The 26,325-nt window shown below is 33.9% G+C and overlaps 2 protein-coding genes across 2 annotated transcripts; both read left to right on the top strand.

Moving 5' to 3' along the window:
- The first annotated feature begins 1,254 nt into the window (after positions 1-1,254).
- LOC127869674 (uncharacterized) lies at positions 1,255-25,744 on the top strand. Its single transcript, XM_052412332.1, has 9 exons — positions 1,255-1,605; positions 2,577-2,659; positions 3,926-4,021; positions 4,274-6,166; positions 6,504-6,599; positions 6,876-10,358; positions 11,340-11,422; positions 12,704-12,799; positions 23,884-25,744. Exon 9 carries the CDS (start codon positions 24,740-24,742, stop codon positions 25,742-25,744), a length of 1,005 nt encoding a protein of 334 aa, XP_052268292.1. The 5' UTR covers positions 1,255-1,605; positions 2,577-2,659; positions 3,926-4,021; positions 4,274-6,166; positions 6,504-6,599; positions 6,876-10,358; positions 11,340-11,422; positions 12,704-12,799; positions 23,884-24,739.
- On the top strand, positions 21,219-24,356 carry LOC127869673 (uncharacterized). The gene is made up of 6 exons (XM_052412331.1): positions 21,219-21,394; positions 21,677-21,697; positions 21,887-21,969; positions 23,270-23,365; positions 23,884-24,094; positions 24,334-24,356. The coding sequence occupies exons 1-6, from the start codon at positions 21,232-21,234 to the stop codon at positions 24,354-24,356; spliced, it is 597 nt and encodes a 198-aa protein (XP_052268291.1). The 5' UTR covers positions 21,219-21,231.
- Positions 25,745-26,325: the final 581 nt, after the last annotated feature.

Genomic DNA, 26,325 nt, shown 5'->3' on the forward strand with positions numbered 1-26,325 from the left:
GAGCATGGGTGCCTTTAGCTAGAACTGGTACTGTGTTATGCCCAATAGTTAATATTGAAAGATATTTTGTGTGGGCTAAGATACCAAGTGATTTAGAATGTTTTGTATTGTCTCAACTGTCAAAAACAAAAGACATGTTTAAAATAAGGCAATGTTATAAAAAATTATCATAGACCAAGTTAAGAAAACTTTTAATTGATGCTATCAAACCTTCAGTAAGTGATATAAAATGTTATGGTTTACATTCATTGAGATCGGTTGGAGCCACGGCGGCAGCTAACATGGGTATTCCTGACCGTTTGTTTAAGCGTCACGGACGATGGTCCAGTGAGTCCGCGAAGGACGGTTATGTTAAGGATTCGATAGATGACAGATTAAGGGTGTCTAAGTGTTTAGGTTTTTAATTGTATATGTAAATATTAAGAACAATTGTTATAATATTGTATTATTTTACAATTATGTCTAATACCTGGTAGCCCGTTCTTTTAATTCAGCCGGTATGCGAGTCCCAGCGGCTAGTACCAAAACACATAGTTTTTGTTTGTTTGCTATATAGGCGAAGAGGGATGTAAGGGAACAGTAGGTTTGTTGCGTATTACTTTGCAGGGGAAGCTATCATGAAAATAAAAATAACTGTTTACTTGTATGTTACCTACGTAAAAGTATTTCCCCCTAATCCGCATGAATTAGGGATAACCCCACGTGTCTGTAGTATTATTGGAGAAAAACAAATTATTTGATTATTTGAACTTATTTCAGGTACATATAAAGTTTTACATTTTGATTTCGGTTAATCTTGAAATTTTTGAGTCACTGCGTCTTGGTTCACTATTTGACATTTACATGTAAATGTCTAAAGGGAATTTCATTAACAGATCCAACATTTTATTTTTAAGGGACTTTCATTAGTCTAAAGGTACATATTTGAATTAAAAACACGAACTGGTAGCGAGAAGGATTCATCAAATCGTGCAGTCCGCTATGCCGATTTCGTTTCAAAACATACACACGTACCTTTAGTTCATATACATACGATAGTGAATTTAAATGTATGTTGCTAGAAATGTATTGGGCATTGGTTTGAAAGTAAGAATAACATGACATTGAAACAGTGCATTGTGTAAATAATTAAGACTTCTTGCAAGCAGATAATGTTATCATCGTTTGTATGCGATTGATATATTACAGTTACGAGGTCATTTTAAAGACTATTACATTTACGAGGTGTGTTTGTGTGTGTGTGTGTGTGTGAGTTTGTAAAACCTACCAACCGGGGAAAATCGTATGAATACACACCAACAAACCGGGGAACACCTACCAACCGGGGAATTCCCCGGTTGGTTTTAGGCGAAAATCTCTAATCTACGTGAATGAAATACCAAACTGTCAATTTAAATTAGAAATCCAACGCCTTCCCCGATTAGCGGGTTTGTGGCATGCACAAAATATACACAAATCTTCACCATATTACAATCGAGTGTGTATCCAGGCTTATAACAGTTCCCCGGTTGCGCTGTTTAAAAATCATACACTCGGTATTTATATCATTTAGTGAAAGTCAGTTGGAAAAATGGAGTTTCGAGCGAACAAACGCATTAAACTAAGGTAAGTTTTTTAATTATGTTTATAATTTTTAATTACTATTAAAAAGCGCTTTTATGTAAACGTTAAAGTAATACTGGAAGACGAATTCTAAAGATCGATTTATATAAATATCATTTGATTACAAAGCTTGTTTTACGGTACATATTTCAAGAATATATTTTATAAATATACGTTAAACAAAGTAGAGCTCTAGGCAGTTTTTAGCTCGACTATATATATACAGTGGAGCTATCCCGGCGTCGGCGTTAGCATGAGCGTTAGCGTGAACGTTGGAATGTTAAAGTTTGCGTACCACCTCAAATATTGTCTATGTCCCTTGACATATTGCTTTTATATTTTGCATACTTCTTTACCAACATGACCCCAATCTATAAACAAGAGCAGACAACTGTAACAAGCATCTTGTAAGAATTATGGTCACTTTTTTCCACTTAAAATATGCATATTATTGATAAATCTTTGTGAAAGTTTACGTACCACCTCAAATATTTTCTATGTCCCTTGACATATTGCTTTTATATTTTGCATACTTCTTTACCAACATGACCCCAATCTATAAACAAGAGCAGACAACTGTAACAAGCATTTTGTAAGAATTATGGCCCCGTTTTTCCACTTAAAATATGCATATTATTGATAAATCTTTGTTACAGTTTACGTACCACCTCAAATATTTTCTATGTCCCTTGACATATTGCTTTAATCTTTTGCGTACTTCTTTACCAACATGACCCCAATCTATAAACAAGAGCAGACTACTGTAAACAGCATTTTGTAAGAATTATGGCTCCTTAGTGATTTTGTTATTACTACACATGCCTAAATACATATTATGTATATCATGAAATTAATGTAATTTGTGTACAAGGAATTAATGTCAATGTGTTGTACTAAATGGTTTTATGAATAACGAACTTTTTAACTCTGACTAGATTATGTGTTATACCATTTTTTATTGTTGTTGTGAATAGGCAACACAATGACTACTAGATCTACGGACAGCCAGGAACCAGGACAAACAACATCCGTACATACGGAAGAAGTCGATGGGACGGTTTGTAATATTTCACTATGTCGAAGCTACTAAGGCGTATTTTCTGGTTTGGTTTAGTCTTCAGTGAAATAGGCGTAATTTTGCCTTAAATTATATTGTGCCAATATTTATTCCGGGTGATGCTAATTGGTATTTGGGCTTAACATAACACGTACGTCGATGATCATTATATTAATATGTTATGCGAATTTTAAAAGAATAAAATATTGTTTACCAGTTGTAGTGACTTTGAACTACTTGTCTTTCAAAATCTTCATATACACAAAGAATTTAGAATTTACACCTGTCAATGAAACTGGTGCGCATGTGTATTAACCACTGTAGTTTATAAACATCGACTACATCATAATCACAAAAACGTTAATTATCGCTTATCCATTAATTTTAATTTTCAGTGTAAGACTTATACGCTGCCAATTACTGTGTATGAAACTCTGAGACATTAAGAAATTTAACTTGCGTGTTACATATGGTCATTGGTTGATATTTCATCTTAACGACAAAAAAACAATAGCGTCTACTCGATATTTTGCTATACGATACATTCTGACATGGGTAAGAAAAGATAGTTCATTTTACACCAACCACCGCACAATACATACATGATTTACCGTGAACCACAGTCCGTTCACCAGTTCTTTTTTCTTCCAACACATTTGTCCAGAGAAGTACAATACCTTTCATTTAACCGTGCATACATTTTGTCTTATTAGTATCTGTAAAAAAATATTCCTTGTATACTTTTTCGAACTTTGATAACATGTTTGGAACAACCTGGTATATGTTAAGACTTGCTACGTCGGTGTATTCAGCCAATCTTTAAACAAGCTTGATACGTTCAAGATAAATAATCAAAGATATGTTAAATTTGAAACCGTTTTGTTGAAATTGATCATTTAAATGCAACCTTTAAAAATGTTTTATGGGTGTTTTTCAGTTTGTTATTATGTCGACAAAACAAGCTATCAATCTGTTTCAAATCTTCCCCAATGACAGTGAACGGCAAAAAATAAAACATGTGATGTAAGATAAGCAAAAGTAAACTATTTTGGACGAAGGTTAATTAAACTTGTATTATACCATCGGTTGCAAACATTTACACAAAATTCTCATGTCACCTAGATTTTCTACATCTTAATAAAAAGCCACATGAGTGATGATATCAATTGAAAATGCTGCTACTAAAGAATTGCAATTTCAACTGATACTAAGTAACGTGGATGTATGAATCTTACTCTATTATTGTCTCATTGAATTGTGTTGCAGAGTACCGAAACTAAAGAACATAGCGACACTGCACACGAGTACAATTCACAAGATGCAGCAGAAAATATGTTGAACAGTGAATCATCGGATATCGATGTACGTAAACTTATAACGATTTTGTGATTGCAATACAGTACACACATTTAAACATTTTATCTAAGATTATATATAGTTCCGATTTTTTTCAAGCTCTAGTACCGAACTGTAATTAAGACATGCATTCTGGTAAGTGTTATGTTACACTTACACATTTTTATGGATGTAGTTCACCAACAACAAATTATGATGTTGTGATATTTTCATATTTTTATATGATCTCACACACAGGAAAACAACTTTATTTTACAGGATAGTGACAATGACAAAGACTATATTCCGGAAGAAGGCGATGCATCGTCAGATGAGTCGATAGTTGTCGAACTCATACCAAACATTCAAAGATTTCAAAAGAAGACAGCGTCAACACTACCTCCTGTTGAATCCTTGCAATCTCGTGAACGTGACGAATCATCCGCAGAGGCACACAAAACCAACATCACCATCGCTCAAACAAATAACAGTGAATACAGACATTACGATAAGAGATTTTATTGCATGTTTTGCGAAAAGGCTCAAATAAAACTAAAAAAAAACATTTGCTTTTGCAGCATAAAGATGGGCAAGATGTGAAAGATCTATTAAATACGGAAAATTCAGCAGAAAATAAAAAAATGTATGAACAAATAAGGAACGTAGGGAACCATCTCCATAATGTTAAAGTATTGCGAGATGGCCAAGGACAACTATTTGTGTCATACAGACAAAGTCACAATCAACGCGTAGCTGCAGACGAGTATGGACCTTGTCCTTACTGTTACGGGTATTACCCGAAGAAAATCCTGTGGAGGCACACTCAAAAATGTAAGTTTACAATGCGGCGTGATCAAGAAAACGACTCGCTTTAGAGAGCAGCCTGCTATTACCAAAATCAAAAGAAGGAAGCACTATTTTAAGACGAGTAATCGAGTCCATGAGAAACGACGAAATAAGTCGCAAAGTCAAAAGTGATAATACAATCCTTGCATTCGGTGAAAAACTCTGTACAAAAAGGGGCCATGATAAAAAGCAACACAATTATATTAGACAGAAGTTAAGAGAAGTTGGTAGCTTGCTGAAAGACATGCGATCTTGTCCAGGCAATGTTGAAATGTCTTTGGAGAATTTCATGTATTCAGATGCTTTCAAATTTATTACACAATCTTGCAAAAACGTTGCAGGCTTCGACGGAAACACCAATACTTATGCTACACCATCATTAGCCTTAAAGATTGGCACAACGCTTCAGAAATGTCTAAAAATTCTAATTTCGAAAGGAATCGAAACAAACAACCAGGATCTGCAAACAAGGGCTGAGGAGCTTTCCAAACTATTTGAAATTAATTGGACGGATGACGTGTCTTCCAATGCCTTAAGAACACTTCATGAGGCTAAGCAGAACAGTCAGAAAGAACTGTTGCCATTGGCAAATGATGTCAAAGTAATGTCTGAATACTTACGACATGAAGCAGAAACACATGCAAATACCTTACAAGAATCAGCAAGTGATTGCGAGAAAAGGCAAGCATGGCATAAGTTGTCTGAAATCTGCTTATGTTTAATCGAAACGATTAGACGATGTGTCAAAAATGACAGTCGAAGAATATTCAAAAAACAAATTGACAAATGACGATGGAGAATTAGATTGATGTTTAACAAAACTGGAAAAAAACCTGTGCCGTTATTTTTACCGTACAGAGATTATTGCAAAACGAGGTCGAATAGCTGCAGTACTGTTTCCAAGACAGGTGAAAGAAAATATCGACCTGCTCATACGCAGCAGAAATTCTCTAACAAACTGTTTAAATAGTAAATATCGTTTCCCAACAAAATCTGCATCATCGCATATTCGTGGGACAGATGTATTACGTTCAATTGCAATTGACTGTGGAGCTGAACATCCGAAAAGGCTTCGTTCTACAAAGTTAAGGAAACATATTGCCACAATGACTAGGCTTTTTAACTTGTCTGAAAATGAAATAGACATTCTAGCTAAATTTCTTGGTCACGACATTCGGGTACATAGAGAATTCTACAGATAACCAGATGGAACCATGCAGGTTGCCAAAGTCAGCAAGCTGCTCATGATGATGGAAAGTGGACAAATTACCAGAAATTCTGTCAATTCGCTAGACGATATTGATGTGGACGACGAATGTATTGTAGGTATGTCGCATTTTTAGTGTTAAATTCATACAGTAAACTTAATGTTAATAATGGGCTCATTACCGAACTTGATTACCTAAAGTGATAAAAAGAATTACAAACATTTTCTGAAATATACTTGTGTTATGCAAGGCAATTCTTTTTTATCGGAGACGACCAGGTAAGGCGGAATTTAAAGTGTACACTCATTTTGTGCTCAGTAAGGTTTACATTGGCTACTTCTAATTTTTCAATTTCAATGCACTAACTGCATATTTATTTGGTGTGCTTCGGTTGTTTCCATCATTGTTATATTATAAACTATATATATTTTTTGATCTTGTGATTTACACGACAGATGAACAATATTCTTCTGAATTATCAGAAAATGAAAATACTGAAGACCTTGAAACTCTTCTTCCCAGCACCAGTCAACCAAAAATAACAGACAAAGGTATGCATACACATGTGAATGCATTTAAGTTATGTATCTCCAAGTTTCTTATGTTTCTTAGAACATGATTTGCTTACATGTAATTGTTTGATTCATTAGGCAAAATAATGTTTCCAAATTGTCGTGTGACATCGATGTCATTATCAGGTGCCGTAAGTACCTGGACGCTTTTGTCGTAATTTTGCTATGAAAAATTGTACTGAAGTATATATATTTAATATGGATATCTTACACATGGCAGTTAGCGACGTCATATGGTGTTTTATCCATGTACAGAAAAGGGTACTTCAAATACCAGGAGAACAAAACAAGCAGCCAAAAAGCAACGGAGTGAAGACGAAAACAGGAGCTGTTCACAGACACTTAGATCGTTTTTTGATAATTGGTAAATTACCAGGGAAAAAATCATTACTTGCATGTATTGAAAGTGAGAATGACCTTCACAACAGAAGTTGGAAAAATGTCAAAGACTTTTGCATAAATTTAATTGAAACAAAAAAGCGACGGGGACTTTTAACTTAAAAAAATATAACACATATAATGCACGTTTAGGAGAATACGTTAAAGGATGAAGTTGCCACATGTGTTTTGTGTGTTTTCTTGTTCTATATACTCTTTTCGAAAACGATATATGTGTGCTTATTGTATTTGAATGTTTTATTAATACGGTTCAGTCAAAAACGATATTTGTTCATAATCATATCGCCGAACAAATTAGGATTGGTATATAGTTCGGCCAAAGAGTGTTTCTTTGTACTTTCTATTACGAGTTTCTACGAGTTACTCACTATACAAGTTATTTTTTACCCCAAACTTGGTGAATATGAATGAATATAGCAAACATGATAACAAATCAATCTAGAAGGCTAAACGTTCAGAGAAGGCACAAAAAAATTCAGTCGGATAAATGGAAACAAACATTTTGTTCAAGCATAACAAACAAACACTTTTAGATATAATAAGATAAATGTAAATAACATAAAAAAACTACTGCTAAACTACTGCTACAATGTGAAGTATACAAATGAATATTTTGTCAATTTTACAAAATTTGTTTTGAATGACAGGTGTCTGACTTGCAGTTGAGTACTTAATAGTTATTTTAAAGTAAAAATTTACCAATATGTAAACTATTGCGTAAATATCGCACTAGAATTGATTAAATAGTTGTTAAATATTACAATAATTTCCTACACAGACTTTTGTGTATTTGTTTTGCGTGTAGATATTCACATTAACTATCAATTCACATATTTGCTTTGTGTATATAATTGGTATGTTTATTTTCAGAATTGAGTCACACTGTTATAATTTCCCTGTTGGTACATATTATTTTTAAGTTGGCACCAACAAGGGTCTAGCAATTGATTCACATGTGCACTCCCCAGTAAGTATATATACTATAATGTAAGTGATGCAAAATAATATTAAACTACGTGTTTGATAAGTGTTTGCTTTGGTACATATTTAATTATTAGTGTTTTTATAAAATGATAATGCTGTCAAAGTCAGCGATGATTATACGTGTATAACAACATTAATTATAACTTTTATATTGTTTTCAACAAATAATATATGGTTGACACATCGGCATAAATTTTCAGTGCTTAAAATACACTCTTTCTATTGTATTTTATGCAAAAATTAGGTACATAAGTTGGTTTACATAAAGGTAGTTTGAACAAAATACGTGAATTCAAATCTTGAAAAAAGGTGTTTGGTTTGCAAGGGATAACTAAGCGATTGCCAGTGACTATTTTCCTTAAAATATAATCTGTTATTTCGACAGGTAGAATTTAATGTAAGTTCATTATTAACGTTAACCCGTTTTTGGCATTCTCTACTCAAACAAGTTCATACATACTGTATTTTTTTAATACAGCACATGTGTAATGGTATCACAGTTGTAGAATTGGAATTCATATATTATAACAATAAATACTGATCATTATTCAGATTGACCTACCGCCGTAGACTAAGTCACTGGCGCATCAAAATGCATTGTTATCAAGTCGTTTTGCTAGTTTACTAAACTATTTTGTTTCTCAGGCCTCGCCACATTCGTTGTGAAACGTTCATGATTGTTTAAAGTTACAGATTTTATTATTTTTGAAAATGCAATAAATGTATTTAAGACAATTTAAGTGAAGTGGAAGTTGCCCTGCGTGTGAATGAATTTTCTGATGTTAACCTGTTTCAGGGGATTAAATGCATGAGTTATTTTATAATGTCAGAGTAAGGACAAAGTAAATTTACACTACTCAATCTACATGCTTATGGGCAGTTCTACTTTAAGGATAAAAAACTTCATAGTAGGTGAACATCGTGAATATTTTTTTCTGATGGAAAAAAGGAATTAAACAAATAAGCCGCCTCCCCCTCTCCTTCATTCGGTTTGACAAATAGCGTGGCCTAAAACAAAAACATTATTTTTTAGTTTTAAAAACGAATTGTATTCATTTGTTGATTAATTCACCATGATTGATATGGTATAATGCAGCACTTGCATGTTTGTAGTCGGCTTATAACTAATAAAGTCATAAATGTATTGTTTGATTTGCGTTATGTCTCGTATGCTTATTTTGATGTGAATAATATTTGAGTCAATCAAATGAGGCATTTTTGCAGAACTTATATAAGGTCATATAATAAACATATTTAATTTAAATATTGTTTCATACATATTTTTTTCAATTTTTGTACTTACTTAAATATTATCCATGAACGTGCACGCCATTGTCCTATCAACAACGGTACCATGATTACACACAATTACCCCTGTTGGTAAACGCAAGTTCCCCGTTGGACATTATTGAAGTTCCACAGGGATAGCGCGCTTAAGTTCCTCTCTTGGTTAACACAATTCCCCTGTTGGCACACATTAAAGTTCCACGGTTGGTACGCACATAGTACCCCTGTTGGTATACACCGTTCCCCAGTTGGAACACATTGAAGTGCCACAGTTGGAACGCACTAAGTTCCCCTGTTGGTATACACCATTCCCCTGTTGGTACACATTGAAGTTCCACAGTTGGTACGCACTTAGTACCCCTGTTGGTATACACCGTTCCCCAGTTGGCACACATCGCAGTTCCTCATTTGGTACGCACATAATTCCCCGGTGTGCATGTAAAATTTTCTTTGATTTATTACCCTATTTATCATAATTGTTATGTCAAAATCGTATTTTAGGTTCGAAACTTGTCTGTTTTTTATCACTTTCAGCTTTCTAGAATATGTGGAAATGGTGGTCCCCGGTTGGTAGGTTTAGAACACATTTCCCCGGTTGGAAGGTTTTACAAGTATGTGTGTGTGTGTGTGTGTGTGTGTGTGTGTGTGTGTGTGTGTGTGTGTGTGTGTGTGTGTGTGTGTGTGTGTGTGTGTGTGTGTGTGTGTGTGTGTGTGAGTTTGTAAAACCTACCAACCGGGGAAAATCGTATGAATACACACCAACAAACCGGGGAACACCTTCCAACCGGGGAATTCCCCGGTTGGTTTTAGGCGAAAATCTCTAATCTACGTGAATGAAATACCAAACTGTCAATTTAAATTAGAAATCCAACGCCTTCCCCGATTAGCGGGTTTGTGGCATGCACAAAATATACACGAATCTTCACCATATTACAATCGAGTGTGTATCCAGGCTTATAACAGTTCCCCGGTTGCGCTGTTTAAAAATCATACACTCGGTATTTATATCATTTAGTGAAAGTCAGTTGGAAAAATGGAGTTTCGAGCGAACAAACGCATTAAACTAAGGTAAGTTTTTTAATTATGTTTATAATTTTTAATTACTATTAAAAAGCGCTTTTATGTAAACGTTAAAGTAATACTGGAAGACGAATTCTAAAGATCGATTTATATAAATACATAATTTGATTACAAAGCTTGTTTTACGGTGCATATTTCAAGAATATATTTTATAAATATACGTTAAACAAAGTAGAGCTCTAGGCAGTTTTTAGCTCGACTATATATACAGTGGAGCTATCCTACTCACCCCGGCGTCGGCGTTAGCATGAGCGTTAGCGTGAGCGTTGGAATGTTAAAGTTTGCGTACCACCTCAAATATTGTCTATGTCCCTTGACATATTGCTTTTATATTTTGCATACTTCTTTACCAACATGACCCCAATCTATAAACAAGAGCAGACAACTGTAACAAGCATCTTGTAAGAATTATGGTCACTTTTTTGCCACTTAAAATATGCATATTATTGATAAATCTTTGTGAAAGTTTACGTACCACCTCAAATATTTTCTATGTCCCTTGACATATTGCTTTTATATTTTGCATACTTCTTTACCAACATGACCCCAATCTATAAACAAGAGCAGACAACTGTAACAAGCATTTTGTAACAATTATGGCCCCGTTTTTCCACTTAAAATATGCATATTATTGATAAATCTTTGTTAAAGTTTACGTACCACCTCAAATATTTTCTATGTCCCTTGACATATTGCTTTTATATTTTGCGTACTTCTTTACCAACATGACCCCAATCTATAAACAAGAGCAGACTACTGTAAACAGCATTTTGTAAGAATTATGGCTCCTTAGTGATTTTGTTATTACTACACATGCCTAAATACATATTATGTATATCATGAAATTAATGTAATTTGTGTACAAGGAATTAATGTCAATGTGTTGTACTAAATGGTTTTATGAATAACGAACTTTTTAACTCTGACTAGATTATGTGTTATACCATTTTTTATTGTTGTTGTAAATAGGCAACACAATGACTACTAGATCTACGGACAGCCAGGAACCAGGACAAACAACATCCGTACACACGGGAGAAGTCGATGAGACGGTTTGTAATATTTCACTATGTCGAAGCTACTAAGGCGTATTTTCTGGTTTGGTTTAGTCTTCAGTGAAATAGGCGTAATTTTGCCTTAAATTATATTGTGCCAATATTTATTCCGGGTGATGCTAATTGGTATTTGGGCTTAACATAACACGTACGTCGATGATCATTATATTAACATGTTATGCGAATTTTAAAAGAATAAAATATTGTTTACCAGTTGTAGTGACTTTGAACTACTTGTCTTTCAAAATCTTCATATACACAAAGAATTTAGAATATACACCTGTCAATGAAACTGGTGCGCATGTGTATTAACCACTGTAGTTTATAAACATCGACTTCATCATAATCACAAAAACGTTAATTATCGCTTATCCAAGAAGTGTAATATCATTAATTTTAATTTTCAGTGTAAGACTTATACGCTGCCAATTACTGTGTATGAAACTCTGAGACATTAAGAAATTTAACTTGCGTGTTACATATGGTCATTGGTTGATATTTCATCTTAACGGCAAAAAAACAATAGCGTCTACTCGATATTTTGCTATACGATACATTCTGACATGGGTAAGAAAAGATAGTTCATTTTACACCAACCACCGCACAATACATACATGATTTACCGTGAACCACAGTCCGTTCACCAGTTCTTTTTTCTTCCAACACATTTGTCCAGAGAAGTACAATACCTTTCATTTAACCGTGCATACATTTTGTCTTATTAGTATCTGTAAAAAAATATTCCTTGTATACTTTTTCGAACTTTGATAACATGTTTGAAACAACCTGGTATATGTTAAGACTTGCTACGTCGGTGTATTCAGCCAATCTTTAAACAAGCTTGATACGTTCAAGATAAATAATCAAAGATATGTTAAATTTGAAACCGTTTTGTTGAAATTGATCATTTAAATGCAACCTTTAAAAATGTTTTATGGGTGTTTTTCAGTTTGTTATTATGTCGACAAAACAAGCTATCAATCTGTTTCAAATCTTCCCCAATGACAGTGAACGGCAAAAAATAAAACATGTGATGTAAGATCAGCAAAAGTAAACTATTTTGGACGAAGGTGAATTAAACTTGTATTATACCATCGGTTGCAAACATTTACACAAAATTCTCATGTCACTTAGATTTTCTACATCTTAATAAAAAGCCACATGAGTGATGATATCAACTGAAAATGCTGCTACTAAAGAATTGCAATTTCAACTGATACTAAGTAACGTGGATGTATGAATCTTACTCTATTATTGTCTCATTGAATTGTGTTGCAGAGTACCGAAACTAAAGAACATAGCGACACTGCACACGAGTACAATTCACAAGATGCAGCAGAAAATATGTTGAACAGTGAATCATCGGATATCGATGTACGTAAACTTATAACGATTTTGTGATTGCAATACAGTACACACATTTAACATTTTATCTATGATTATATATAGTTCCGATTTTTTTCAAGCTCTAGTATCGAACTGTAATTAAGACATGCATTCTGGTAAGTGTTATGTTACACTTACACATTTTTATGGATGTAGTTCACCAACAACAAATTATGATGTTGTGATATTTTCATATTTTTATATGATCTCACACACAGGAAAGCAACTTTATTTTACAGGATAGTGACAATGACAAAGAATATATTCCGGAAGAAGGCGATGCAGCGTCAGATGAGTCGATAGTTGTCGAACTCATACCAAACATTCAAAGATTTCAAAAGAAGACAGCGTCAACACTACCTCCTGTTGAATCCTTGCAATCTCGTGAACGTGACGAATCATCCGCAAAGGCACACAAAACCAACATCACCATCGCTCAAACAAATAACAGTGAATACAGACATTACGATAAGAGATTTTATTGCATGTTTTGCGAAAAGGCTCAAATAAAACTAAAAAAAACATTTGCTTTTGCAGCATAAAGATGGGCAAGATGTGAAAGATCTATTAAATACGGAAAATTCAGCAGAAAATAAAAAGATGTATGAAAAAATAAGGAACGTAGGGAACCATCTCCATAATGTTAAAGTATTGCGAGATGGCCAAGGACAGCTGTTTGTGTCATACAGACAAAGTCACAATCAACGCGTAGCTGCAGACGAGTATGGACCTTGTCCTTACTGTTACGGGTATTACCCGAAGAAAATCCTGTGGAGGCACACTCAAAAATGTAAGTTTACAATGCGGCGGGATCAAGAAAACGACTCGCTTTAGAGAGCAGCCTGCTATTACCAAAATCAAAAGAAGGAAGCACTATTTTAAGACGAGTAATCGAGTCCATGAGAAACGACGAAATAAGTCGCAAAGTCAAAAGTGATAATACAATCCTTGCATTCGGTGAAAAACTCTGTACAAAAAGGGGCCATGATGAAAAGCAACACAATTATATTAGACAGAAGTTAAGAGAAGTTGGTAGATTGCTGAAAGACATGCGATCTTGTCCAGGCAATGTTGAAAAGTCTTTGGAGAATTTCATGTATCCAGATGCTTTCAAATTTATTACACAATCTTGCAAAAACGTTGCAGGCTTCGACGGAAACACCAATACTTATGCTACACCATCATTAGCCTTAAAGATTGGCACAACGCTTCAGAAATGTCTAAAAATTCTAATTTTGAAAGGAATCGAAACAAACAACCAGGATCTGCAAACAAGGGCTGAGGAGCTTTCCAAACTATTTGAAATTAATTGGACGGATGACGTGTCTTCCAATGCCTTAAGAACACTTCATGAGGCTAAGCAGAACAGTCAGAAAGAACTGTTGCCATTGGCAAATGATGTCAAAGTAATGTCTGAATACTTACGACATGAAGCAGAAACACATGCAAATACCTTACAAGAATCAGCAAGTGATTGCGAGAAAAGGCAAGCATGGCATAAGTTGTCTGAAATCTGCTTGTGTTTAATCGAAACGATCAGACGATGTGTCAAAATGACAGTCGAAGAATATTCAAAAAACAAATTGACAAATGACGATGGAGAATTAGATTGATGTTTCACAAAACTGGAAAAAAACCTGTGCCGTTATTTTTACCGTACAGAGATTATTGCAAAACGAGGTCGAATAGCTGCAGTACTGTTTCCAAGACAGGTGAAAGAAAATATCGACCTGCTCATACGCAGCAGAAATTCTCTAACAAACTGTTTAAATAGTAAATATCTTTTCCCAACAAAATCTGCATCATCGCATATTCGTGGGACAGATGTATTACGTTCAATTGCAATTGACTGTGGAGCTGAACATCCGAAAAGGCTTCGTTCTACAATGACTAGGCTTTTTAACTTGTCTGAAAATGAAATAGACATTCTAGCTAAATTTCTTGGTCACGACATTCGGGTACATAGAGAATTCTACAGATAACCAGATGGAACCATGCAGGTTGCCAAAGTCAGCAAGCTGCTCATGATGATGGAAAATGGGCAAATTACCAGAAATTCTGTCAATTCGCTAGACGATATTGATGTGGACGACGAATGTATTGTAGGTATGTCGCATTTTTAGTGTTAAATTCATACAGTAAACTTAATGTTATTAATGGGCTCATTACCGAACTTGATTACCTAAAGTGATAAAAAGAATTACAAACATTTTCTGAAATATACTTGTGTTATGCAAGGCAATTATTTTTTATCGGAATTTAAAGTCTACACTCATTTTGTGCTCAGTAAGGTTTACATTGGCTACTTCTAATTTTTCAATTTCAATGCACTAACTGCATATTTATTTGGTGTGCTTCGGTTGTTTCCATCATTGTTATATTATAAACTATATATAATTTTTGATCTTGTGATTTACACGACAGATGAACAATATTCTTCTGAATTATCAGAAAATGAAAATACTGAAGACCTTGAAACTCTGCTTCCCAGCACCAGTCAACCAAAAATAACAGACAAAGGTATGCATACACATGTGAATGCATTTAAGTTATGTATCTCCAAGTTTCTTATGTTTCTTAGAACATGATTTGCTTACATGTAATTGTTTGATTCATTAGGCAAAATAATGTTTCCAAATTTGTCGTGTGACATCGATGTCATTATCAGGTGCCGTAAGTACCTGGACGCTTTTGTCGTAATTTTGCTATGAAAAATTGTACTGAAGTATATATATTTAATATGGATATCTTACACATGGCAGTTAGCGACGTCATATGGTGTTTTATTATCCATGTACAGAAAAGGGTACTTCAAATACCAGGAGAACAAAACAAGCAGCCAAAAAGCAACGGAGTGAAGACGAAACCAGGAGCTGTTCACAGACACTTAGATCGTTTTTTGATAATTGGTAAATTACCAGGGAAAAAATCATTACTTGCATGTATTGAAAGTGAGAATGACCTTCACAACAGAAGTTGGAAAAATGTCAAAGACTTTTGCATAAATTTAATTGAAACAAAAACGCGACGGGGACTTTTAACTTAAAAAAATATAACACATATAATGCACGTTTAGGAGAATACGTTAAAGGATGAAGTTGCCACATGTGTTTTGTGTGTTTTCTTGTTCTATATACTCTTTTCGAAAACGATATATGTGTGCTTATTGTATTTGAATGTTTTATTAATACGGTTCAGTCAAAAACGATATTTGTTCATAATCATATCGCCGAACAAATTAGGATTGGTATATAGTTCGGCCAAAGAGTGTTTCTTTGTACTTTCTATTACGAGTTTCTACGAGTTACTCACTATACAAGTTATTTTTTACCCCAAACTTGGTGAATATGAATGAATATAGCAATTATGATAACAAATCAATCTAGAAGGCTAAACGTTCAGAGAAGGCACACAAAAATTCAGTCGGATAAATGGAAACAAACATTTTGTTCAAGCATAACAAACAAACACTTTTAGATATGATAAGATAAATGTAAATAACATAAAAAAAACTACTGCTAAACTACTGCTACAATGTGAAGAATACAAATGAATATTTTGTCAATTTTACAAAATTTGTTTTGAATGACAGGTGTCTGACTTGCAGTTGAGTACTTAATAGTTATTTTAAAGTAAAAATTTACCAATATGTAAATTATTGCGTAAATATCGCACTAGAATTGATTAAATAGTTGTTAAATATTACAATAATTTCCTACACAGACTTTTGTGCATTTGTTTTGCGTGTAGATATTCACATTAACTATCAATTCACATATTTGCTTTGTGTATATAATTGGTATGTTTATTTTCAGAATTGAGTCACACTGTTATAATTTCCCTGTTGGTACATATTATTTTTAAGTTGGCACCAACAAGGGTCTAACAATTGATTCACATGTGCTATCCCCAGTAAGTATATATACTAAAATGTAAGTGATGCAAAATAATATTAAACTACGTGTTTGATAAGTGTTTGCTTTGGTACATATTTAATTATTAGTGTTTTTATAAAATGATAATGCTGTCAAAAGCAGCGATGATTATACGTGTATAACAACATTAATTATAACTTTTATATTGTTTTCAACAAATAATATATGGTTGACACATCGGCATAAATTTTCAGTGCTTAAAATACACTCTTTCTTTTATATTTTATGCAAAAATTAGGTACATAAGTTGGTTTACATAAAGGTAGTTTGAACAAAATACGTGAATTCAAATCTTGAAAAAAGGTGTTTGGTTTGCAAGGGAAAACTAAGCGATTGCCAGTGACTATTTTCCTTAAAATATAATCTGTTATTTCGACAGGTAGAATTTAATGTAAGTTCATTATTAACGTTAACCCGTTTTTGGCATTCTCTACTCAAACAAGTGCATACATAATGTATTTTTTTAATACAGCACATGTGTAATGGTATCACAGTTGTAGAATTGGAATTCATATATTATAACAATAAATACTGATCATTATTCAGATTGACCTACCGCCGTAGACTAAGTCACTGGCGCATCAAAATGCATTGTTATCAAGTCGTTTTGCTAGTTTACTAAACTATTTTGTTTCTCAGGCCTCGCCACATTCGTTGTGAAACGTTCATGATTGTTTAAAGTTACAGATTTTATTATTTTTGAAAATGCAATAAATGTATTTAAGACAATTTAAGTGAAGTGGAAGTTGCCCTGCGTGTGAATGACTTTTCTGATGTTTACCTGTTTCAGGGGATTAAATGCATGAGTTATTTTATAATGTCAGAGTAAGGACAAAGTAAATTTACACTACTCAATCTACATGCTTATGGGCAGTTCTACTTTTAGGATAAAAAACTTCATAGTACGTGAACATCGTGAATATTTTTTTCTGATGGAAAAAAGGAATTAAACAAATAAGCCGCCTCCCCCTCTCCTTCATTCGGTTTGACAAATAGCGTGGCCTAAAACAAAAACATTATTTTTTAGTTTTAAGAACGAATTGTATTCATTTGTTGATTAATTCACCATGATTGATATGGTATAATGCAGCACTTGCATGTTTGTAGTCGGCTTATAGCTAATAAAGTCATAAATGTATTGTTTGATTTGCGTTATGTCTAGTATGCTTATATTGATGTGAATAATATTTGAGTCAATCAAATGCGGCATTTTTGCAGAACTTATATAAGGTCATATAATAAACATATTTAATTTAAATATTGTTTCATACATATTCTATTCAATTTTTGTACTAACTTAAATATTATCCATGAACGTGCACGCCATTGTCCTATCAACAACGGTACCATGATTACACACAATTACCCCTGTTGGTAAACGCAAGTTCCCCGTTGGACATTATTGAAGTTCCACAGGGATAGCGCGCTTAAGTTCCTCTCTTGGTAAACACAATTCCCCTGTTGGCACACATTAAAGTTCCACGGTTGGTACGCACATAGTACCCCTGTTGGTATACACCGTTCCCCAGTTGGAACACATTGAAGTGCCACAGTTGGAACGCACTAAGTTCCCCTGTTGGTATACACCATTCCCCTGTTGGTACACATTGAAGTTCCATAGTTGGTACGCACTTAGTACCCCTGTTGGTATACACCGTTCCCCAGTTGGCACACATCGCAGTTCCTCATTTGGTACGCACATAATTCCCCGGTGTGCATGTAAAATTTTCTTTGATTTATTACCCTATTTATCATAATTGTTATGTCAAAATCGTATTTTAGGTTCGAAACTTGTCTGTTTTTTATCACTTTCAGCTTTCTAGAATATGTGGAAATGGTGGTCCCCGGTTGGTAGGTTTAGAACACATTTCCCCGGTTGGAAGGTTTTACAAGTATGTGTGTGTGTGTGTGTGTGTGTGTGTGTGTGTGTGTGTGTGAGTTTGTAAAACCTACCAACCGGGGAAAATCGTATGAATACACACCAACAAACCGGGGAACACCTACCAACCGGGGAATTCCCCGGTTGGTTTTAGGCGAAAATCTCTAATCTACGTGTATGAAATACCAAACTGTCAATTTAAATTAGAAATCCAACGCCTTCCCCGATTAGCGGGTTTGTGGCATGCACAAAATATACACAAATCTTGACCATATTACAATCGAGTGTGTATCCAGGCTTATAACAGTTCCCCGGTTGCGCTGTTTAAAAATCATACACTCGGTATTTATATCATTTAGTGAAAGTAAGTTGGAAAAATGGAGTTTCGAGCGAACAAACGCATTGAAACAAAGGTAAGTTTTTTTAATTATGTTTACAATTTGTAATTACTATTAAAAGCGCTTTGATGTAAACGTTAAAGTAATACTGAAAGACGAATTCTAAAGATCGATTTATATAAATATCATTTGATTACAAAGCTTGTTTTACGGTACATATTTCACGAATATATTTCATAAATATACGTTAAACATATATATATATATAGTGGAGCTATCCTACTCACCCCGGCGTCGGCGTTAGCGTGAGCGTTGGAATGTTAAAGTTTGCGTACCACCTCAAATATTGTCTATGTCCCTTGACATATTGCTTTTATATTTTGCATACTTCTTTACCAACATGACCCCAATCTATAAACAAGAGCAGACATCTGTAACAAGCATCTTGTAAGAATTATTGCCCCTTTTTTCCACTTAAAATATGCATATTATTGATAAATCTTTGTTAAAGTTTACTTACCACCTCAAATATTTTCTATGTCCCTTGACATATTGCTTTTATATTTTGCATACTTCTTTACCAACATGACCCCAATCTATAAACAAGAGCAGACAACTGTAACAAGCATTTTGTAAGAATTATGGCCCCTTTTTCCACATAAAATATGCATATTATTGATAAATCGTTGTTAAAGTTTTCGTAACACCTCAAATATTTTCTATGTCCCTTGACATATTGCTTTTATATTTTGCATACTTCTTTACCAACATGACCCCAATACATAAACAAGAGCAGACAACTGTAACAATCATTTTGTAAGGTAAGAATTATGGCCCCTTTTTTCCACTTAAAATATGCATATTATTGATAAATCTTTGTTAAAGTTTGCGTACCACCTCAAATATTTTAATTGTCCCTTGACATATTGCTTTCATATTTTGCGTACTTCTTAACCACCATGACCCCAATCTATAAACAAGAGCAGACAACTGTAACAAGCATTTTGTAAGAATTATGGCCCTTTTTCCACTTAGTTACTTTGAATATTTTGTTAAATTTTGTGTTTACATCGACTTTACTTCTAAAGTATCAAGGCTATTGCTTTCAAACTTCAAATTCTTTCTTACTATCATGACGGTACTGTACCTGGCAAGTTGAATTTTACCTTGACCTTTGACATTGAATCTGAAGGTCAAATTAATAAATTTTGATTAAATTGCCATAACTTCTTTATTTAGGATCAGATTTGATTCATACTTTGACAAAACAACACTTACCTGATATACCACAATGTACTTCACCCAAACCATCCCACACGCCCCACCCTAGAACCCCCCCCCACAAAAGAAAAATAAAAAATAAATAAATAAAATAAATATGTTTTTTGTTTTTCCTCATTTTTTAAACATGTTAAAAATACATAAGCGATCAATATGTTTCAAGTATGGTCCTTTTCCAGTTAGAATATAACTATAGTACCTTGACCTTATTGAATATGAACAATTTCCCCATGATGGCTTACTTTACACTGTCAAGCACTTGAATAGTCGAGCGCGCTGTCTTCTGACAGCTCTTGTTGTTTTTCTCATCGACATTTCCATTTTAACATTTAGTAGGCAAAAGGGTACAAGTCCCCTTGATCTCGCAAGAATGTACTGCCAGAATTACGTTGATCCACCAGGTTTTGAAGTAAAAACCGTCAATGATATCATAGGTACAAATATTTTTGTATCTGGTTATGCTTAATGTCGTTTAGAAATTATAAAAGAACATCGTTGCCCCTTTCCATTAAAAAGAAGAAAACAAACATGGACGATTGGGTTACTTAATCCTGGGCAGAAGTATGGAAGTAGCATAAAGATTTATTGATTATTTATGAATAAAAAAACTATTGGCGCCTATATCTAGCCTTCAATTATATGACCAAAATGAGTATTAATATAAAATGTCTACACATATAAATATTTCAGGCGAAGGAGTCTTTGCCAGTAAGCCTTTTAAAAAAGGAGACTTTCTTCTCGAATACAAAGGGGATCTGATAACACGAGTAAAACATGCACGGCAAATCTTGCTGGTAACTACAAATTATCTTCACTTTGCACATCAAACGTTTAAATCACGCCATTAGAAGAAGAATTATCTTTAGTTTTTTCACCATAATAATTAAATATGGCATGCGCGTTATTTTAGTATAAAGCATCAGAAGTGTTTATTTAAATGTCTTATTCAGCATTGACGCTACCAACGATATATTTCATGAGGGTCGAATGATAAATGATGCCGAAAATGGAGTCGCAAAACAAACTTGTGTAATGAAAATAGTTGAAGTCAACCAAACTCCCCATCTATGCACTTTCGCCGACAGAGACATTGCAATTGGCGAGGAACTCCGATATGATTATGGAGTACCAACACTTCCATGGATTAAAGGTACATTCTATTGTAAAAATGTCATCTGTGATGGATTTATCACTGATATTTATCAAATATCACATTTTAAATTAGCTTCAAATGTCTTTTGAATTATTATTTTTATAAACATAGCCAATCAGTTTTATGATTACATTCATGTTCATTCATGAGTTATTCATTTTAAATACAGATATTCAAATATCTTTTTGCCGTGAATTAAAATGTTTAATCATTGAACGTCGTCAAGCTCTACTTGAAATGCGTTCTGTCTGATATTGTGTTTGTTTTTTGCATTTTCAGAAATGCACGGAACAAAAAAGGGTATGTTTCACAGTGATTTTGTTATAACTATACATGCCTTTATACATATTATGAACATAATGAAATTAATGTAAATGTTGTACAAGGAATTAATGCCAATGCGTTGTACTAAATGGTTTCATGAATAACGAACTTTTTAACTCTGACTAGATTATGTGTTATACCATTTTTTATTGTTGTTTTGAATAGGCAACACAATGACTACTAGATCTACGGACAGCCAGGAACCAGGACAAACAACATCCGTACACACGGAAGAAGTCGATGAGACGGTTTGTAATATTTCACTATGTCGAAGCTACTAAGGCGTATTTTCTGGTTTGGTTTAGTCTTCAGTGAAATGGGCGTAATTTTGCCTTAAATTATATTGTGCCAATATTTATTCCGGGTGATGCTAATTGGTATTTGGGATAAACATAACACGTACGTCGATGATCATTATATTAACATGTTATAGCACACGTTATGCGAATTTTAAAAGAATAAAATATTGTTTACCAGTTGAAGTGACTTTGAACTACTTGTCTTTCAAAATCTTCATATACACAAAGAATTTTGAATTTACACCTGTCAATGAAACTGGTGCGCATGTGTATTAACCACTGTAGTTTATAAACATCGACTTTATCATAATCACAAAAACGTTAATTATCGCTTATCCAAGAAGTGTAATATCATTAATTTTAATTTTCAGTGTAAGACTTATACGCTGCCAATTTCTGTGTATGAAACTCTGAGACATTAGTAAATTTAACTTGCGTGTTACTTATAAACTTTGGTTGATATTTTATCTTAACGACAAAAAAAACAATAGCGTCTACTCGATATTTTGCTATACGATTCATTATGACATGGGTAAGAAAAGATTTTATATAGTTCATTTTACACAAACCACCGCACAATACATACAGGATTTACCGTGAACCACAGTCCGTTCGCCAGTTCTTTTTTCTTCCAACACCTTTGTCTAGAGAAGTACAATACCTTTCATTTAACCGTGCATACATTTTGTCTTATTAGTATCTGTAAAAATTATTCCTTGTATACTTTTTCGAACTTTGATAACATGTTTGGAACAACCTGGTATATGTTAAGACATGCTACGTCGGTGAATTCAGCCAATCTTTAATAAAGCTTGATACGTTCAATATGAATAATCAAAGATATGTTAAATTTGAAACCGTTTTGTTAAAATTGATCATTTAAATGCAACCTTTAAAAATGTTTTATGAGTGTTTTTCAGTTTGTTATTATGTCGACAAAACAAGCTATCAATCTGTTTCAAATCTTCCCCAATGACAGTGAACGGCAAAAAATAAAACATGTGATGTAAGATAAGCAAAAGTAAACTATTTTGGACGAAGGTGAATTAAACTTGTATTATACCATCGGTTGCAAACATTTACACAAAATTCTCATGTCACTTAGATTTACTACATCATAATAAAAAGCCACATGAGTGATGATATCACTTGAAAATGCTGCTTATAAAGAATAGCAATTTCAACTGATACTAAGTAACGTGGATGTATGAATCTTACTCTATTATTGTCTCATTGAATTGTGTTGCAGAGTACTGAAACTAAAGAACATAGCGACACTGCACAAGAGTACAATTCACAAGATGCTGCAGAAAATATGTTGAACAGTGAATCAGCGGATATCGATGTACGTAAACTTATTACGATTTTGTGATTGCAATACAGTACACACATTTAAACATTTTATTTAAGATTATATATAGTTCGGATTTTGTTCAAGCTCTGGGCCCGTATTCACTAACCGATTCTTAGACTTAAGAATAAAGAATAGACTTAGAACCAATAAAAATGTGTTCAGTGTTTGAATATATACAGGCCTCCACTGGTGATAATGTCATTAACAAAATGTTCTATATGAAAAATAATATAGAAAGAGGTGTTTACTGCAGAGTTTGATTCAAAATTAAAGAAATTATTGAATATTTTAATTTAAAGAATTTTCTTTATTCTTAGACTTAAGTCTAAGAATTGTTTGGTGAATACGGGCCCTAGTATCAAACTGTAATTAAGACATGCATTCTGGTAAGTGTTATGTTACACTTACACATTTTTATGGATGTAGTTCACCAACAACAAATTATGATGTTGTAAGATTTTCATATGTTTATATGATCTCACACACAGGAAAACAACTGTATTTTACAGGATAGTGACAATGACAAAGACTATATTCCGGAAGAAGGCGATGCATCGTCAGATGAGTCGATAGTTGTCGAACTCATACCAAACATTCAAAGATTTCAAAAGAAGACAGCGTCAACACTACCTCCTGTTGAATCCTTGCAATCTCGTGAACGTGACGAATCATCCGCAGAGGCACACAAAACCAACATCACCATCGCTCAAACAAATAACAGTGAATACAGACATTACGATAAGAGATTTTATTGCATGTTTTGCGAAAAGGCTCAAACAAAACTAAAAAAATATTTGCTTTCGCAGCATACAGATGAGCAAGATGTGAAAGATCTATAAAATACGGAAAATTCAGCAGAAAATAAAAAAAATGTATGAAAAAATATGGAACGTTGGGAACCATCTCCATAATGTTAAAGTATTGCGAGATGGCCAAGGACAGCTGTTTGTGTCATACAGACAACGTTACAATCAACGCGTAGCTGCAGACGAGTATGGACCTTGTCCTTACTGTTACGGGTATTACCCGAAGAAAATCCTGTGGAGGCACAATCAAAAATGTAAGTTTACAAATGCAGCGGGATCGAGAAAACGACTCGCTTTAGAGAGCAGCGTGCTATTACCAAAATCAAAAGAAGGAAGCACTATTTTAAGACGAGTAATCGAGTCCATGAGAAACGACGAAATAAGTCGCATAGTCAAAAGTGATAGTACAATCCTTGCATTCGGTGAAAAACTCTGTACAAAAAGGGGCCATGATGAAGAGCAACACAATTATATTAGACAGAAGTTAAGAGAAGTTGGTAGATTGCTAAAAGACTTGCGATAATGTTCAGGCAATGTTGAAAAGTCTTTGGAGAATTTCATGTATCCAGATGCTTTCAAATTTATTACACAATCTTGCAAAAACGTTGCAGGCTGGTGTACATCATTAGCCTTAAAGATTGGCACAACGGTTCAGAAATGTCTAAAAATTCTAATTTCGAAACGAATCAAAACAAACAACCGGGATCTGCAAACAAGGGCTGAGGAGCTTTCCAAACTATTTGAAATTAATTGGACGGATGACGTGTCTTCCAATGCCTTAAGAACACTTCATGAGGCTAAGCAGAACAGTCAGAAAGGACTGTTGCCATTGACAAATGATGTCAAAGTAATGTCTGAATACTTACGACATGTAGCAGAAAGACATGCAAATACCTTACAAGGATCAGCAAGTGATTGCGAGAAAAGGCAAGCATGGCATAAGTTGTCTGAAATCTGCTTGTGCCAATCTATTCTGTTTAATCGAAGACGATCAGGCGAGCTGTCAAAAATGACAGTCGAAGAATATTCAAAAAACAAATTGACAAATGACGATGGAGAATTAGATGGATGTTTAACAAAACTGGAAAAAGACCTGTGCCGTTATTATTTCCGTACAGAGATTATTGCAAAACCAGGTCGAATAGCTGCAGTACTGTTTCCAAGACAGGTGAAAGAAAATATCGACCTCCTCATACGCAGCAGAAATTCTCTAACAAACTGTTTCAATAGTAAATATCTTTTCCCAACAAAATCTGCATCATCGCATATTCGTGGGACAGATGTATTACGTTCGATTGCAATTGACTGTGGAGCTGAACATCCGGAAAGGCTCCGTTCTACAAAGTTAAGGAAACATATTGCCACAATGACTCAGCTTTTTAACTTGTCTGACAATGATTTAGACATTCTAGCTAAATTTCTTGGTCACGACATTCGGGTACATAGAGAATTCTACAGATTACTAGATGGAACCATGCAGGTTGCCAAAGTCAAGAAGCTGCTCATGATGATGGAAAGTGGACAAATTACCAGAAATTCTGTCAATTCGCTAGACGATATGTGATATGTAAATGCATGCACAAAGCTAATAATTAATCATGATTATACACTTTGCGATTTTATGCTATAATGTCGGTTGTTTTTAGTGATTAATCATTATGTTAACCATGTTATCTGCCATCTGGAATGTAATTAAGTGTTTTGACATGTATGCGAAATTGATCTTGTTCGATTTGGTGCGGTATATTCAGAATTGAGTCACACTGTTATAATTTTCCTGTTGGTACATATTATTTTTAAGTTGGCACCAACAAGGGTCTAGCAATTGATCCACATGTGCACTCCCCAGTAAGTATATATACTATAATGTAAGTGATTTAAAATAATATTAAACTACGTGTTTGATAAGTGTTTGCTTTGGTACATATTTAATTATTAGTGTTTTTATATAATGATAATGCTGTCAAAGTCAGCGGTGATTATACGTGTATAACAACATTAATTATAACTTTTATATTGTTTTCAACAAATAATATTTGGTTGACACATCGGCATAAATTTTAAGTGCTTAAAATACACTCTTTGCATTATATTTTATGCAAAAATTAGGTACATAAGTTGGTTTACGTAAAGGTAGTTTGAACA

Source organism: Dreissena polymorpha, chromosome 2, assembly GCF_020536995.1.
Source record: "Dreissena polymorpha isolate Duluth1 chromosome 2, UMN_Dpol_1.0, whole genome shotgun sequence".
NCBI lineage: Eukaryota > Metazoa > Mollusca > Bivalvia > Myida > Dreissenidae > Dreissena > Dreissena polymorpha.